General features: G+C 39.5%; 1 protein-coding gene and 1 long non-coding RNA gene across 8 annotated transcripts in view; one reads left to right on the top strand and one right to left on the bottom strand.

The window, feature by feature from the left end:
• Positions 1 to 10,769: 10,769 nt before the first annotated feature.
• LOC134193908 (uncharacterized) lies at positions 10,770 to 12,576 on the top strand. The gene is made up of 2 exons (XR_009972123.1): positions 10,770 to 12,255; positions 12,309 to 12,576. It is a non-coding gene; the product is annotated as an uncharacterized LOC134193908 (long non-coding RNA).
• Positions 12,577 to 13,197: 621 nt separating this feature from the next.
• The window catches only part of LOC134193906 (12S rRNA N4-methylcytidine methyltransferase-like), a 4,700-nt gene continuing 676 nt past the window's right edge, over positions 13,198 to 17,221 (bottom strand). Inside the window, exons 3-10 of one of the 7 annotated variants that reach the window (XM_062662766.1) lie at positions 17,037 to 17,185; positions 16,388 to 16,535; positions 16,196 to 16,332; positions 15,026 to 15,098; positions 14,838 to 14,904; positions 14,720 to 14,779; positions 13,825 to 13,869; positions 13,198 to 13,365 (exon numbers count right to left, since the gene is read on the bottom strand). In XM_062662766.1, the coding sequence (XP_062518750.1) occupies positions 13,346 to 13,365; positions 13,825 to 13,869; positions 14,720 to 14,779; positions 14,838 to 14,904; positions 15,026 to 15,098; positions 16,196 to 16,332; positions 16,388 to 16,535; positions 17,037 to 17,185 (699 nt within the window). In that variant the 3' untranslated portion in view covers positions 13,198 to 13,345. Of the gene's footprint in view, positions 13,366 to 13,685; positions 13,870 to 14,719; positions 14,780 to 14,837; positions 14,905 to 15,025; positions 15,099 to 16,195; positions 16,333 to 16,387; positions 16,536 to 17,036; positions 17,186 to 17,221 lie in introns of those variants that run through there. The other 6 variants (XM_062662765.1, XM_062662767.1, XR_009972122.1 and 3 more) reach the window with 6 other exon arrangements.

The raw sequence follows: 17,221 nt of genomic DNA, 5'->3' as shown, positions 1-17,221 counted from the left end.
CACACACACACACACACACACACACACACACACACACACACACACACACAAGCATTTCAACTACCATCGCTGTCAGAAGAAGGATCTGATGTTTCTCCATCAGAACAACGATGATCATCTTCTTGCGCTGCAGAGGTGACTGGATTAGCACAGTTAGGGCAAGCACAGCAATCTGTACAAGGGAGTTCGCTTTTGAAGCAAGAGCACCTGGCAGTTGTGCAGCTGCCAACTGACTTGCAAGCACAAGAAATAGACTCTAATAATAGTTCTCTTGGTGCTGGCAACTGCGACATCCAATTCACATATAGCTCACCTTCTTTGAAATCCACCCATGTGAATGTGGACTTGACGTATCAGGGCTGCAGACCAAGGCTCGTCTCCAAATTGCTGCTTGGTAGCATGCCTAACTACCTGCTTCTCAAGAGCATCCTTGGTTGGAGGAAGCTGATAGTACTGCGCAGATCGAGCACAAACAGGTTGTACCGCACTTTGTTTACAGATGTATGCTGGCTTCCATATAGAGCACAAGCGTAAGCTTCACAGGCTTCCTGCAGCTGCTCTGTTGGTTGAAAAGACTGACTCAACTGACGCATAGTCTCTGCATGTCTAGGGGATTCCAAAATCAGTTTGTATGCTACTTGCTTTCCTTTCCCTACAAAAGCACTAGTTGAGTCACAACCTGTAAATGCATGTAGTCCCACCAAAGAAGAACACATATCATCCCCAAGTCTGGCTGTGATAGAGTGCATAGGTATCAGGCGAGAATGTTGCTTTGTTCCAGTCTTAAAGAAGACTTTACTATTAGGAAACACAAAACACAGCATGCATGATAAAATGGCAACATCAGTATCTGGAGACCTGATTATGATGTCAGTGTCAGGCGTGTAATGGACAGCTGCATGCTGTGCATGAAGCAGAATTCGGGTATCTGCTTCTTCATGGGAGCATCCTGACAAGCTTTCAACCTCCAGTGATATCACTGACACTCCATCATTGCCGGTCAGGTGGTAGCAGGCTGATCCTGAAGTAGTGTAAAGTTCTTTGTTTTAACAAAGCTGAAGCTTATCTTGGTTCTTTCCATTCCTGACATAGAAAGCAGCTAATTCTGTCTTGTTCTAACTGTTTGACAAATATTTCTTCCATTGCTTTGGAATCAATTGCTTGTTTGCTAATAGAAACTGCTGGGTATTGGTCAACTACAAAGTTAACACGACAGTTTCCAGACTTAAACACAGATGTAGCATGAGCAGACTTGATCTGCCAAATCAGCAAATGAAGAATTACAAGGAAGAGAAGAAAGTCCTTGTAATAAAGCCATACCGTCTACTACCCAAACAGTTGTAGCTGGCACATATTGAACAGGAGGTGTTCCAGTCTCTACTAGACCAAGAAGTTGCACCTTACAGGTTTTGCCAGAGTTCACCGTTGGCCAATGACCATGGAATAGGACCAAGAGAGTAAGTAAACAACTTCAGCAAGTCAACTGATCTCGTTTGTGCCACAACCAGTAAGCGTGCAAAGATTGCTCGATCAGCTTTCAGCATAATATCTGTCTTGCTAGCTTTCACTTTAGTTAGAGTTTTGGAAGAAAAGTTGCCCAATTTTATTTGAGGTATAGGGTCAAAAAAGGGTACTGTCGAGGTCTCCAAATGATCAGTAATAAAGCTGTCGAGTGCCATTTCTCCTTTGGAAGATGCCCTTAGCAAATCTTGCTGAATCTCCTCTGAAGCCATAACACCAGATGCCATGTTAATTAGACAATCAGACTCTCGTTCAATGAAGGGATTCAGCCATGCCTCAACAACATTGATTATCTTCCCAACATCTGCCTCATCTCGCTGCAGTCGTGATGCTGATAACTCCTTGTTCCTGCTATGCCTGCTATATGGGCTCAGAAGAATGTCGAGCCAATGCTAAATTGTTACAAGCTCCAGCAATAGATGCTTTCTTGTGTGCCGTTAGAATCCATCTCTGAACTGCATCAGGGTGCAAGCTTATTCCAACAATGCCACCTTTGATCTTGCTATCCCAATTCATTGTCTGTTTGATGCACTGATCTACTGCAACCAGTGCAAATGAAGTTGACTGACCACGTTGCACACAACATTCTCCTTGCATCAGTTGCTAGTAAGCATTAGGGTGTGTTTCTGGCGAGCGAACTATTTCCCACTGATATACAGACAGGTAGCTGGAGTAATTGACTCTATCATATGCAAAGAACGAAGGCAGCGTTTGTCGCACACAGTGGATGTGCAGAAGCCAATCACCCTCCCGTGTTGCTCGAATAAAGGCAAGAAGAAGAGACACCATATCAAGGTATGACTGCCAGAATGTGGACATGACACCAGCTCTAGTAATGCCTTTACTCAAGATATTGTTGCAAGCACCAAAACTGTGAGACTTGATAATATCCATATCACATGTATCCAAGACATTCTTCTGCCGCAAAATCTGAAGTTGTTCACCCAAGTCGTGGAGATCCTTCACAATATCATCTTCACTATCAATAAGCATCAATTCATGAGCATATCATTTCAAACGAAGCAAAGCTTCAAACACCAACTTATGGACTCGGACAGCTCAATTGTAGTGTTTACCAGAAAGGACACTATCAACTGAAGAAGATTCAACCACACCACTTTCGACAAGAAGATCATAAAGACTAGCCTCACCAAAACGCTTTCCAATAACAGCAAGGAAACGCATGTTGTGTGAAATGCACCCATCCATAACACGACTTGTTGAAACTGTTCTGGTTGTTTCCACACAATTTGCTGTGCCTTACAATATATTGCCTGATCACAACAGTAATAATTACATGATCCTGTCCCAATTGCAATGCAAGACTACATGATCGTAAAAGTGATTCATAAACTGTTGACAGTCTTGTTGGTGACTCGGGAATTATTGGCAAATACCCAACTGTGCTGTCATACGGAACAACAGCAGAGTTAACCTCTGCATTAAAGCCTGACCAGCCAGGTACTGTTTGCTTATCTTCAGATGGTCTGCCTAACAGCAGGCTGTACTGACTTTAAAGTTGAAGGAGGAACCACAACGAATCTCAGGTTGTCCTTTATAGTTGCAGGAGGACCACATCGGATTCCAGCATTGAACTCTTAAGGTAAATACACAGGCATTTCTAAAGACCAAAGCTTGCTTTGCTTTTTTCTTGCAGGACAAGGCTTCACTACTGGTTGCTTGCAAACTCTGCGTTGCACAACAATGCCATTTGTGCAGTGGGTTCTTCCTTTGCCAGAAAGTGTTTTTTTCACTATAAGATGATTGTTATCCCAGCAGAATATTACTGAAGTGTTAGAAACAATGTTACTTGGACGATGGCTCTCTCCATTCTTGCTTTGTCTGACTAGCTGTTCTGCAAGAGACGTTTCATATTCCGGTAATTTTGAACTAGAGCAGCCATGCCCAAATCTATTTAGAAGAGTTACCACCTGTTCACTATGAGTCAAATGACGGACAGTTAGTGGTAGAGCTAGATGTCTGCAGGTTCGAATGCATCCATTTGTTGTGCAGTGAATCATATCTTGCATTAAGGACATGGCATGCCGATGAAACAAGTCTGTAGCTGAGGCTCGTTGATTGCTTGAGATATTAATGTCGCTATCAGGACGGCCACCAAGCGACCACACCAAAAAGTTGTACAAGAGTACTGGAGCATCTATGTTTTCAGGAGACAAATCCTCTGCTAACGGCACTGGTGGAAGGCTGTTGTCCATTGACAAAATGACTCCGCGAAGAAACAGCTGCATTAAACAGTTCCTGACAGGTTTGATGATGTGGGGGCTGACTCAAAGACTCATTGACTGTAGTATCATCAGTACTGTATTGACTGAGGTTATCTATCTGAAAGCCTGAACATGCAGCATGCAGGAGAACATCAGTAGGAACATCGGCAGAAATAACAATTTCTGGTTCTGTCACTGATCTCCTGATAAAACGGATTTTATCTTGGAATGATTGCTGAAGCCTCACTTTAGATGTTCAGCATGATAATTAGGTGCATCTATACGTTCACTTTGAAGGTGAACCACATACCAGCTTCTTAGGGTGTATTCGAATACTAGTTCTAGAACTGGAATTGGTGGGGGAGCAAAGTTCTATAGCGTTTGATTGGTAGTTCTGACAGTTCTAGCAGTTCTGCTTAGCGAGCTGGAATTATAGGAACTGTCACGCCCTAAATGCAAAAATTTCCGGAGGTTACAGAAGTGATGGCGGGTACAGATGCTGAGGCCGTTGTGGAGCTCTTGTTGGTTCTAATGAACACTTGTGGTGACCATCGGCTTGGCAAACACCAGAAGAAACGACATTTGGAACTGATTACAGTGACTTTCTTGGCGAGCAGCTCCTAAAAACTGAAAGCGAAAGCACTGCTGATGTTCGAACAGACTACGAGTGGAGTAGAAACGCCACTCCATTTCGTATTGACGCTTACTGGAAGTATGAGCCTTTGCGCATGCTCAACTTGCTGACAGTTCTAAGCATTCATTTGCTAGCACGAGTTTCAACAGTTCTGGCAGTTCCGGTTTTAGAACTGGAACTAGTATTCGAACGCACCCTTAGATCACTCATTCTTATTGCTGCAGCAGACTCAGCATTGTCAACAATTGCTTGTTGAATTTCTGCTGCTAGTTGCTGAAAGGTAAGCTGATACGGACTACTCTCTGATCCAAACACATTCTCTTCTGAAACACCTTACTCCAATAATTTTTGTATGGTTCTTTGGTCTGTGTACGCAGCATAGCAAGAACGGTGATACAGAACTTCTGCAGCAATCGCATCTGGTCCACCTTGTATCTCCATCAACATTGTCTCGTCGTTTCGTGCCATTGCTACCTCTTGAATTGCTTCTTCTGCCTTAAAGGTCATGCAGGAAGGGAGTCGTTTGCTTTTCTTTCTCTTCCGTACCTTGTTCTGGCGTTTCAAATAGACAAGCAGTGACATCCATTTTGATCACCATGCTTCTTGTCACCCTACTTAATGATTCTGAAACAGAAACTACCGTCACTTTAGGTCCATTCGTCATCACTTTTGGTGGAAGTATCATGAGTTCAAGCAGCCAGAGTATCTTGAATTCGTTGAAGGATCTTCTTGTGCGTATATGTTTGGTAACAACGTGTACTCATCTGAGCTGATCATAGAAAATCCCAAACATCGTCACGACGAATTTCAGCTGCATTCACTAGGGTAGACCAACTAGTCTGACTAAACGCTGTCAAGTCACCGCTCTGTTGCTCCAAAATGTGACAGAGACACTTGCTCCAGTCAAAGTCATGTCTTGGCACCTTCCTACTACAAGAAGAGCCTACAGTAATTATGGCCTGCTCCATCACGGAAGAGTGTTCAGCGATGACTGATTGATCTAACGCACGCTAGTATTTTTATTCTAGATGTATATATCACTGTAATAGAAACCGTGCTTGATTGAATAATGCCTTGCAAAGCGCATGACACAGTTTATCTACCGAAATACGTCAATTACAAAGAGGAAATAGCTAACTCTCTAACGGTTGATATAGTAATGCCTCATTGTAGAACGAGGCGGAAAGATCGTTTTGCTACGGGTCTCCTCCACACTTGATGGAAGGCCAACAACTGCATTTGTAGTTGCAATTAGGTCAAGTTAAACATATTTTAGTCTCAGCTTGTTGGAAGCAAGTTACAATGTAACTCTCTTTTTCTGAGCCAATTTTCAGACTTGTTTTGTAGACTAATTGTGCACTTATCATTTCATTACCTGAGAAGTGAAATGCTAGGGTCCGGTAGTGCAGGCCGGTCACGTGACATATGACCGACCGACTCAATGACTCACTCAGTCTACTGCGTAACACGTGACCAAATATATAACAAAACTATATGTCACAGGATTCTGCTATGACGTAACAAACATATGACGTTATTTTAAATTGTGCACAATGTCATTTGGCTGCTTTCTCATCTGCATTGCAACCGTATGTTGGTTACATCCTCGGCAACGGTTTTTGCCCACTGAGTCATTATTGTGTCATGGACCTAACCCAAAGTTACAAGACATAGTAGTGGGATATGTCGAATTGTGTTGTGCATGTGTGTGATAGTAGGGCTGATTGAAATACAAAATACGTGACTGGATTTAGTAGGCAGTGTCTGCTACATGAAACAGAGCGATCGGTAATGAATACAGGCAAAACGTGCTTGAATGGCATCGGACCAATGCCAAACTTAGTGAAAGTATAGTTCAGGTACATTGACACACATTTGTTGTTTCGAATAGTATGTAGATCAGTTTAGTATGTGTTTCTGATGTGTAATCATTCATTGTCAAAACTGGCATAGAAGATGGTTGCGGATTGTTTAGGAAACATGTCTACTGCTGCTAAATAGAAATGCAACAGTAAAGTGCTAAACCCTAGGCGCCAAGAAAGTGACCCCTTTCCAGTTCCGAATACTTTGGTAGTAACCATATTTGGTTAGTAACGTGCCTTTACTCGCGTGCCATGAAACCGTTTGTGTCTAATTATTTCACAAAATAAAAAGTAGTTGGATACATTGTATTGTGGGTGTGGTAGTTCATTTCTTTGGTGTTAGAGTGTTTATTTTGGTTTAGCAGCTGAGTAACTATAATTGATGAAGTTCAACCAGGATCACTGAATGTCTTTAAAGCATGCACACAGGCCTGTTGTAGTTGCTATTGTCACCACAGGGTAGGATGGTAGTACCCTGTATGTAGGGATTGCCCCAGTTATGGGGCATTATGGGCGTGGTCATCATTTTGCACACCTAGATAAAAGAGTAAATGAAGACTAAAATTTCTAAAAATTAATGAAATGGAATGTTTGTACATTGCTTACTAGTAAATGAAGCTGTCTTCTACTCACTTCAGAGCTACGAGTGTGTGTGTGTGTGTGTGTGTGTGTGTGTGTGTGTGTGTGTGTGTGTGTGTGTGTGTGTGTGTGTGTGTGTGTGTGTGTGTGCAGTGTTCTCGCCAGTACTGTCAGTACCGTTAAAACGAGGGCTGGGAGAGGGAAGTGATGTGTGGAGTGGGGAAACCGCATTTATTGACAGTTGGGAACAGAATTAGAAAGGTTTAGCATGCATAGTGTGGGATCATGGATCTAAACACATTAGTGGTCTTGAGGGTCTCAAAGTTGCTACAGAACAATACATATTCTCATGTCAGACATCTGGTAATTGTAGGGAGTGCATGCATGGTCTTCTTGTTGGTGTTTGAGGTGAATTTGTTGACCTTTCACACACACAATAAGTGCTAATGAGACTGTGGTTGCAGCAGGTGTTCTACTAATTATTGTTTGTCTTCAATCTCATATTTTGTACACCCTTTACCCTTTACTCTTTTAGGTCAGCTCATATAATTCCAGTTTTAAATCAACTTGTCATTGTAATAATATACTGTATTGTTTGTCTGTCTGTCTGTGTTGTTTAACAAGGTTATGTTCAATGAGGTTTTCAACAAGATCTGAGTGGCAGTTATACTGAATAGTCTACCAATCATGCAGTGACTTCACTGAAGACTTACATAGAGTCTTCTGACATTTTGTTACAGCAAACCGCACTTCTTTTTTAAAATTGTAGTTTATGTCTCGTATTTTGTCTCATCTATGGGACGTACGATATCTACTACTACTAATATAGATGCATCTGACTCTAATACAAGTAGGGAACAGATAAAGTAATTTTATGATGTCACTACCAAATATGTCAACATCAAACATTTGATGACGCCATTATATTTAATAACGTCATATCGACGGTTGACAAAAAATCCTGGCTAGAACACTGGTGTGTGTGTTTGTGTGTGCGTGTGTGTGTGTGTGTGTGTGTGCATGTGAGTGTGTCTGTTTAATTATTATTTTATTATTTATGAAATGATTCTGTAACAAATATAAAATTGATTAATTTATTTATTATGAATATCAATGCAAATTTACTAATTTTTGGGTAAACATAATTAATTAAATATCATCAACGTCACCACACTATCTGGTACTTCAAATTCAGCACAGCTGTATGACCCTTGCACGGAGCAGGCTTGTTCTTCATGTTATTTCTCAATTATGTATTGCTCTTGCATCACTTGAAGTTAACTATTGTGGAGGATGCGATTAACATGCTTTCGTTAATTAATTGCTATCATCTTTTGTTTCATTAATTAATTCATCATAGCTAGAGATTGATAGTCTGGTACATCTCTTAGCTGCATGGGAACGGCCCAATGATATCAACTCGTTTAGCGATATCGAAGCCTTGTGATCGTAATAGGTTGTGAATCGACAATCACATGTAGTGACCGGATCCAGGAGCAAGTCAGTTGAAGGTGTATTCATGCATGCAGCATCAGCGTTTCATACGAATCTTTGTGCAAGACAACATTGATTTTTCATCAGTCCTACTTTTACAGTTTGAAGAACGATGAATTTGTTTGTTTTGTGATTCTTCTGTAAGACAATCACAGACGTGTACAACTATTACCTGAACTTTACTCTGCGCTTGTCACTTGATGATAGTTTGACCTTATTAAATTTGTTGCTATGGCTATGACATCGCAGCTTTTCTGTCATAGTACGGGAGATTGTTATGTCACCTATTTTCACGTCCCAAAAGACTGCTGATTGGCTCAACAAATCCCTGAGCATGATGCACTTTTACAAACATAGGTACAAACATAACAACATACTGACAGACCAACCGGAAGTCAATTGAGCATCGTTAGAGTAAGCTTCTCACGAAGCAGTCCACCACTTTTGAGTCCTTCTTTTACGTTCGTACTTAAGTATATCCTAATTTTGTTTTAGTCACTAATCATCTAACAACGTAGAAAACAGTTGCTAACCTCAGAGGCCCATGCTCCAATTTTGTTCTTCTTTCTTTTTCTTCACGGGTATCTCTTTTTGTATGTTAGGGGCCATCCGTATTTAAAGAAATTGTACAAAAACCCAAAACTTTTGTTTGGGGTGGGGTAAATGGCCGTTTCGCTCTTTAAACTGGATGTGGAAATGGCATTATGGACAACTTTGACAGGTGCTTTGGAAGTACTCCTGAACGAACAGTAGAGTGTACAATGACCGGTTGAAGAAACGCTCGATAATTGACCACAAACGAGTCTTTGACATGTATGGGTCTTCTTTGTAAGATGGCGGTAAAGCGGTAACTGTCTCTTCTCAGAAGAGAAGGCACTGTTGCTCGGTCTGCCATATACACAAGACACACGTATGAGAAGATGGTGGAAATGTTGTGGCAGACGATGGGCCTCTAGACGATGGACGCATTGTGCTAATTTATTAGGGACGGACATTGTACAGCAACCTCAGTATCTAGGTACATATCGTCTTTAAGATTTTAAATAGGTGACATCACACAGATTGAAAGTGCGGACATCAACCATTTTGTTTTCAGGGTGGGGTAAGGGGTTTGGGTAAAAATGAAAAGTTTTCAGTTTTTGTAAACTGTCAATAAATACTGATGGCCCCTTATGTATTGCTGTGAAACTTGGGAAAATGCTTTAGAATTACCCGAACTCTATTCTTTTGGTGAATAACCAGAAAGGAATGTTGAAAAATTAATGTGTCTTTCAAGCAGATTTGATCCAATGACTGCCATTAATGCTATTACACAGTTTGGACCAATCATTGAGCAGTATTTGCAATTGATTGTCCATGGCAACCAGAAACAATGGACAAAGCACCAATCATCTACGGGGAAACATTCATGAAAGAGTGTATCACCAGAATTGTGTAATTCGATCATGTTTGCAATTATCAGGCCTAGTCTGTAATATTTTTGCGATCTATGTTGCACACAGGAGCAAAAATGACAAGTATTATGTACACATACCAATTTATACAAAAACCCAACATTTGCAACACATATTCCGTATGTGAAAATCTTTGGCTTTGACTAATGCTGAATCTTATGCACAGCAAGTGTTTATACCTTCAGTCAATGGGGATGACATGTTTGAGGAGTGAATTATGGTATTATTGCAACTGAAATATAACGACTAATTCACACCAATATACAGTAGGACACCACTTATCCGACACTCAATTATTCGACAGCACGGATTATCTGACAGTGCATGGCTTGTCTGAACTGCGAGGCTGTGTGCACACTAGGATATACGATTCCTGTGCGTACAGTACTACAGCAACTGTACTACAGCAAGAAGAGCGAAAGCATTGATCCAGACTAAGATTAGTGGTTACTTTAAGTCTTGACAGTTGCCATTAGTGTTCTCTCTAGTCAAAGAAGTTGTACTGTATTAGTTGTTACATGTACAATTAGATGTTGAGCTTCTTTAAGTATTCTGCAGTCGTTTCAAAATGCGTCAGTTATCCAACGTTTTCAGTTATCCGACGTCCTTTTGGTCCCATGCCTGTCGGATAAGTGGTGTCCTACTGTCATGTATATCAAGTATGATTTGGGAAATGTGTATTTTTGTTAGGGTATAGAATCTTTGTTTAATGGAGTAGGTTGTACTTTTGCACTTCTAAAATGTTACCAAACTAGAATTTTAAGAACCTTTCTCTGAAAAGAGAAGTAGATGTAGGAATTGCATAAAAAGTAATGGAAACAAGATCTATAGATAATATGAACCAAAGTCAGACATCATTAGTGAATCCTTCCAACCTCCACATTCCCTACATTTTACATTTAGTGGGTTGGAAGGATACAGTAATGCTGTCTGGCTTTGGTTCATATTATCTATAGATCTTGTTTCTGTTACTTTTATATAATTCCTACATATATTTCTATTTTCATTTTTAAAAAATTGTAGTTATAAAAGGATATGTTGGTCAACTTGCATAAAACAATAAAATACTTATGTCCTAAAAAGGCTCATAAGTATATAGCAGTGCCCAGGGTTCTAGCCAGGCATGCTAAGGCGTAGCGGGCTGCTACACCTTCAGACCTGCCTGCAGTGCCTTCAACATACTGGCTTGGCATAGAGAGTGTCTCTATTCATACCTGTGGAATGTTTATAGAGTGTGATAATGAGGGAGAAGGTGGAGACTTGTCAATCATGAGTCTCTAATTGCATACCTATAGTATTGTAATTGGATTTGTTGCCTAGTAATAGTAATGAGAAACCCTTTTTTGTAATCCATACCCTACTGTCAGTTTGCAAGTGTGATTTGTAGAGGTTGAGTTTCAGTTAGTACACTATGCAGCACAAGCAAACAGTTTACAAAAGGTATCCTAAACCACTTCTCAAACCAGCGGAAATTTGTCTTTCACAGACACTACATGCCATGCCCACATATCAGGCTTATGTGCTACGCACGTACCATTACACCTTCCAAAATCCTGGCTAGAACCCTGGTGCCAATGTCGCATCATGCAGCGACTGTTCGATGTGATCAATTTTTTTTACATGACCTCAGCTTCCAAGCACACTGTAAAGCACGAAGCTTACCTATGCGTGTCTTTCTAGAACACCGAACGACTGATTTTAGTCTTGACAAAAAGGCACAGGTACATACTCCAATCGCAACACCACCAAACAGTTGCTGCACATGTACTGGCAAGCACCTACTTGCCTGGCAAGCATGCACAAACTACCATGTGCACGTCACTAAAACATAAGCATCCCAACATTTGTTTATACAAGTGGCTGAGAAAGAACAGGCAGTCATATTTATCATCAAACAGTAAATTAGTTTGGTGCCTAACTGACTTGCGTCGTTTTGTCGCAGGTTCACCCTACTCAAAAGTCAGTAATCAAGATTGGAACGTCCTGCATGACTTCGCCTACTATTGTGGACAAGCTGCAACAACGATATGTTGAGATTACATGAGCAATAACAATGAATGCACGCTATGCCTTTCAGAGTTGTTTACATGGTCGTTTCCGTCAAGTCGTTGGCATTTCCAGTAAAACGACTACATTAACCCTAGCATATCCGCCTAGGGTTAATGAGTAAGAAAATTCATTGCAATACATTTTACAGTGTATCTCGCCACTCAATGAGTCCAGTCCCCTTCTCATGCTCTTCATTGGCTCTGACTAACTACATTCAAGTTACATAGCAGCCGAGGGTTTGCACTTTAGTGCTTCTTCATTTCTAATTTAATAATTTTAGATTGAAGTTGATTTGATCCTTTTGTGAGGACTAGTGCGATGAGTATTATGGTGTTTTGTGCTGTCGTTGTAGGGCAATATTCCTCGAGGGGAACTTCATGGTAGACCAATTGAATTGTTTATGTGCTCAGTGTTGAAGCGAGAAGGCTATGGTGAAGGTGAGCGACACTGATAGTTCTGTATTTAGAATGCTCGAAAGTTCTGTTTTTAGGATTTCGATGGCTTGCACAGTACATGAATTAGGGAACTTAATTGACTATGTAGTGTTTACCTGTTTGTTGTTAGTGGTAGCCATAATGTCATTGTCAAGGTCTATTTACTGATGATGCATTAGTTCTTATACAACTATGCATGCAAGAACATGTATGACGTAACCATTCAGTTGTTGGAATGTTTATTACCATACATGTGTCTTGCAGTATCTATAGAATGTAGTCTTGTCACTTTTTACAAGCTTGAATTTGTTGATTGTTTTGCTATATCAAGTTGTCAGCATGTATTGCCAATAACACGACTGCGAGTAGGGATTTAAATTAGTAAGGTCAGGAGCATTATTATTATCCTGGTAAGGTCTTATCATTGATGTCCATGGACATAGCCTTTCAACACTGAGTCTTCCATTTGAAGGAAGGAGGCAATTGCTTGCATTAACCATGTTTGCAATGATGCTTTCTGATGCATTATTCAGTATGAATATAAGTTACCTTTTGATGAGGTAGCATACATATTTGACGTTTACATAATCAAACCTTGAGTAGTCAGCTTTGCCATTTCGGAAAAGCCGAATATAATTCTTGCCTCCAAGCAGCTTTGCAGCTGTTCAGATCTAACCAAAAAGTTGCCCCACTGTGATTAAGATCATGAACTTCATCATCAAACCTTATGAGTTTTCAGAGTACAAGAAATCAAATTGCATGGTAAACACAGCCAACGTAATTACATGCTTATATGTAGTGCACTAAATGTAAATACACAACTAATCATATTTTGATTACACAATAACAATTTTGCCATGCTCACGTATCTCCAACACAAGACCATTAAACTTCAAGAAACAATTGATATTAACGTGGTGACGTATTAGATTTGTTATTGCAAGTTTCAATGGACGTTACTGGGTTTAGTTTGATACATTTCTCATTCCTGTACAGTGTGTGTTGTGCTGCCTGTGACACACATATGATGTGTTGTCGATTTTTTGCTATACGAAGATGAGCTGAACGAGACTGAGGATTGAGGTGGATTTCTTCAAGAGAAGGAACGATCACCTGAAGAACAACGTAACAGTCAAAGATAACATAGATAATTACATATCAACAAGACGACCTCTTAATAAACCCCATGACAAAGACATGTAAATAAGTATGTACTTGCTGATACAAAGATCAGACAAACAGAAACACAAATCAACAGTAAGATAGACAACAAACAGAATGCTGTATTTTCCAATATACAGCGCAGTCCTCATGCCTACTAAAACTATTATGGTGCAAATTTACTCATGCCACCAGGTACTATATATAATTAGAATATAATCAACACACAAACAGGCAGACAGAAAGACAGAGACAGGCAGAGTGAGACATACCATTCATAAAAGGTATAGCACATGACCATGCAGTTTTGCCTTAATGTTTTGCATGCCAACCAACTTTTCTGTTAAGAAGACGAAATAGTGGCTGTTTTGCCATTTCAGAACTCTCCTTTAAATCTGCATGGCACATTACCTCTCAGCAGTTTATAATACTGACTTGATCTTTTTGTATACAAATCTGAACACAAAAATTCCATACAAGAAAATCTGAACACACTTCCACATTTAACCATTGGTGTAAGTAGTTTTCCCTAGTGATAGTCTAAGACTCCTCACTTGGCAACAGATGAAATATTGTAATACAAAGATTCTACTGTGTTGTACCAAAATTAAGAAAATTACAAACGTTCAGTAAAAGACAGATTCATGAAGAACTAATGCATGCATTATTATATATGCATCATCAATCATGTACTGCCCAACGGTTGTTGAGTTACATTTGGCTTTAACTTGATTTCGTATGCTTATCCTTCAAGTAACATTATAGACAGCTGTGGTCAAAGAGTAAACTCTTAGTTTTTCAATAAGAATTAAGTATAATGTGCAAACAGAGAGGCAAACCCCATCACATCGGGAACATAAGTATTGGTAATCACATGACCAGCATGCTACTATAGAGGGGCAGGGGTTTCACCCGAGGGCTATAACCCCTCTGAGTGGTAAAAGACATAGCACACTTATCATATGATAAGTATTATACCATAATCACATGATGTGTACACATGTATAAGTGAGAGTATGATATTAGCTGGAACTCATTGCCCACTTGCCACGCCCTATATCAGATACACCATCTAAATACGCTCTCGTGACTGGTAACACATCATGTGACCATTGAATAAGTTATTTTATCCAACACAACAAGACTAATATACTCAGATGTTATACTTGAGTCACTTTATCAAGGCTTTACATGTTATTGCTTCTAAGTTACTACATCTAGTTTAATTCTTTGTTGCAAACCTTATCACATTATGATAAACGGTATAACAATATGTTGTTTAATTGTTATCCTAATAAAATCCCACCTGGATCTCCTTGCAGGAACCGTTTAACTATTCTGTCTTCTAATGAATGGAAAGATATGACTATAACACAATCAAAATGCAAATTTGATCTAAGATATTGATACCAATCTGCAGTTACGAGCAAGCAGTCCGCCCTGTCTAAGCATCACACTTGCTGCGTTCAGCCCTTGTTGCAACTCAAAGAGCTTAAAATTCAAATGAGCACTCGATTGAAATGTGACATGTAACAATATAGAGTAATACAGAGTACACGTTATATTACTTAATTAATTAATGAACTGCAAGTATTCGTGCTGAGAGATTTACTTCATTGTTGACATATATTCGAAACGCTTGAAATGTCTTTGTGGCAGGATGTGCAGGCCGAGCTAATTTGTCTCTACACAAATGAAAGAATCTTACTATTATATAAATGAATGTCCATTACACAAAACTACTTAATTCAGTCTTAGTTGTTTGAATTTCAAAATTTTGTATCGTTGTAATTAATCAAGCCATTACTATTTTATAAATATTTTAATTAATTAAAAATTGCAATTTTCAATAAATTTAAATTAGTTCTATAATAAATATAATTTTTAAAATCATTATACAATAAATGCAAAACTGCATGCTGGTAATGCAAAACTGCATGCTAGTATAGTAAAACTGTATGCTACATTGAGCACATTGACTCAGAAAGGCCGCACTGCAAGCAGTAGACAGAAATTGCCTGAAGCAGCCAATTCACAACAAAATCTGATCAAATTTCTGAATCTCATATTTAATTAATTTGTAGGTTGCACTCTTTACCAGATGTTGTGGTTAGGCAAACTCAACTGCACCTACTACTATATATATTAGTAGCTGCTAGTAGCTGCACACATGGAAAGAAAGTCACTTGAAGTACAGATGAAAGGCTGGATACCAATATTTAATACCTTGGCTTTAGGTACAGATGAATATTACCATGATAAGTTTGTTCAATAGTGCAAAATCGAAGCCATTAGGCAAATTCTATGCTTGCAATCCTTTAGCGTGAAATAAAGACACACACTATTACATTGATATTGAAACAAGTACATTTGGTCAGCAGGTCAATGTGACATTTATTGACTCAAGCCTGGACGGATTCATCTCCATTGCAAAATAGTTGACTGAGCTGCATTACCGCACATTTCTTGTCAGGTCACATCTTTTGCACAATCTTTCATAAATTCAGCTCACAGTTTGCAAACATTTAATTAATTATCTAAATGTGGAATTCAATTATTATAAATTGTGCAACAATTTCAAAATGTATGACCTGCTTTAGTCATGCCTGTCTGTCTAATTGTGGGTTGAGCCACCTCTGCACATATAATAACTTATTTCACTTTCAATCCCTTTATCTACTTATCTGTCTGTCTGTCTGTCTGTCTGCCGCTGTTTGGCTGCCAGCTTGTCTGCTCACTAATAGTTTAGTAAATCTCTGTTCTCGATCTCTCTCTAAATCACCTTCTTGTGTGAGCATATTTTCTACCAACTGATTCTTTTACAATACAAGCCAACTGATCAGTTTGTGTTATGGCTTGTTTCTGTCGCAATTTGTTGATTTCTCTAGCAATCACTTTTGCCTTTCTTTCCTCTTCAAACTTCACAAACAAATCATCCACCGTTTAAATAAACAGAACAATTCCATGGTTAAACCTGCATTAGTATTAGTGAGAGGTCATCGACAGTGGCCTGATTGACAATATCTGCTGCTGTGTTAGCTTGACAAAATGGTGCACCGCGGTCCATCCTCATGTCTAAAGGTCCAGCTTGACTGAGAAAATCCACGACTTGGATCATCAAACTGTTAACACAAGCAGCATATGTTTAGTTCATATGCATCTACATAAGTAACTTGCAAGGTAGAGGCAGAGATTGTATTTTGTCAACAAAATGCCGTATAAATGGGCATGTGCTGCATGTTGTCTGTCGAAGTGTGTCACTGAACCTGTCTGTATTTTACATGTCTGCCTGCCCTTCTGCATGCCTGTCTGTACACATATCTGTCTTTGTGTCCCGTTTCGACTTTGCTTTCCATATTTGTCTATACATTTTTGCATGTATCTGTGTGTTTGTCTATCTGACAGTCTGCATTCTGCTTGTGTGTGTGTGTGTGTGTGTGTGTGTGTGTGTGTGCATGTTTGTAGATTGTTTGGCTGTCTGTCTGCATGTTTATCTGTCTGTTTGTCTGTTTTGTCTATACCAAAATGTCTATTTGCCTGTCATGTATCCGATTGTCCACATCAGGTATCCACACATAAAATCAACATACCCATTACCCAACCCATTAACAAATGGCTTATACCCAACATCTGCTGATTTCAACAGTGGCTGCATATTACTAAACCTTCCAATCACTGGAAACAGTCTGTTCTTATACTCTTGACTCTCAGCCATCTGACTGGCAATACCAATAGCAACCGGATCTCTGTCTATTCCATACATGTAACTGTTCTGCAAAATATCTGACAATTAAATGTAATAACAAAA

The sequence above is a fragment of the Corticium candelabrum genome, chromosome 18, assembly GCF_963422355.1.
Source record: "Corticium candelabrum chromosome 18, ooCorCand1.1, whole genome shotgun sequence".
Taxonomy (NCBI): domain Eukaryota; kingdom Metazoa; phylum Porifera; class Homoscleromorpha; order Homosclerophorida; family Plakinidae; genus Corticium; species Corticium candelabrum.
This window is presented reverse-complemented; position numbering and strand designations above follow the sequence as displayed.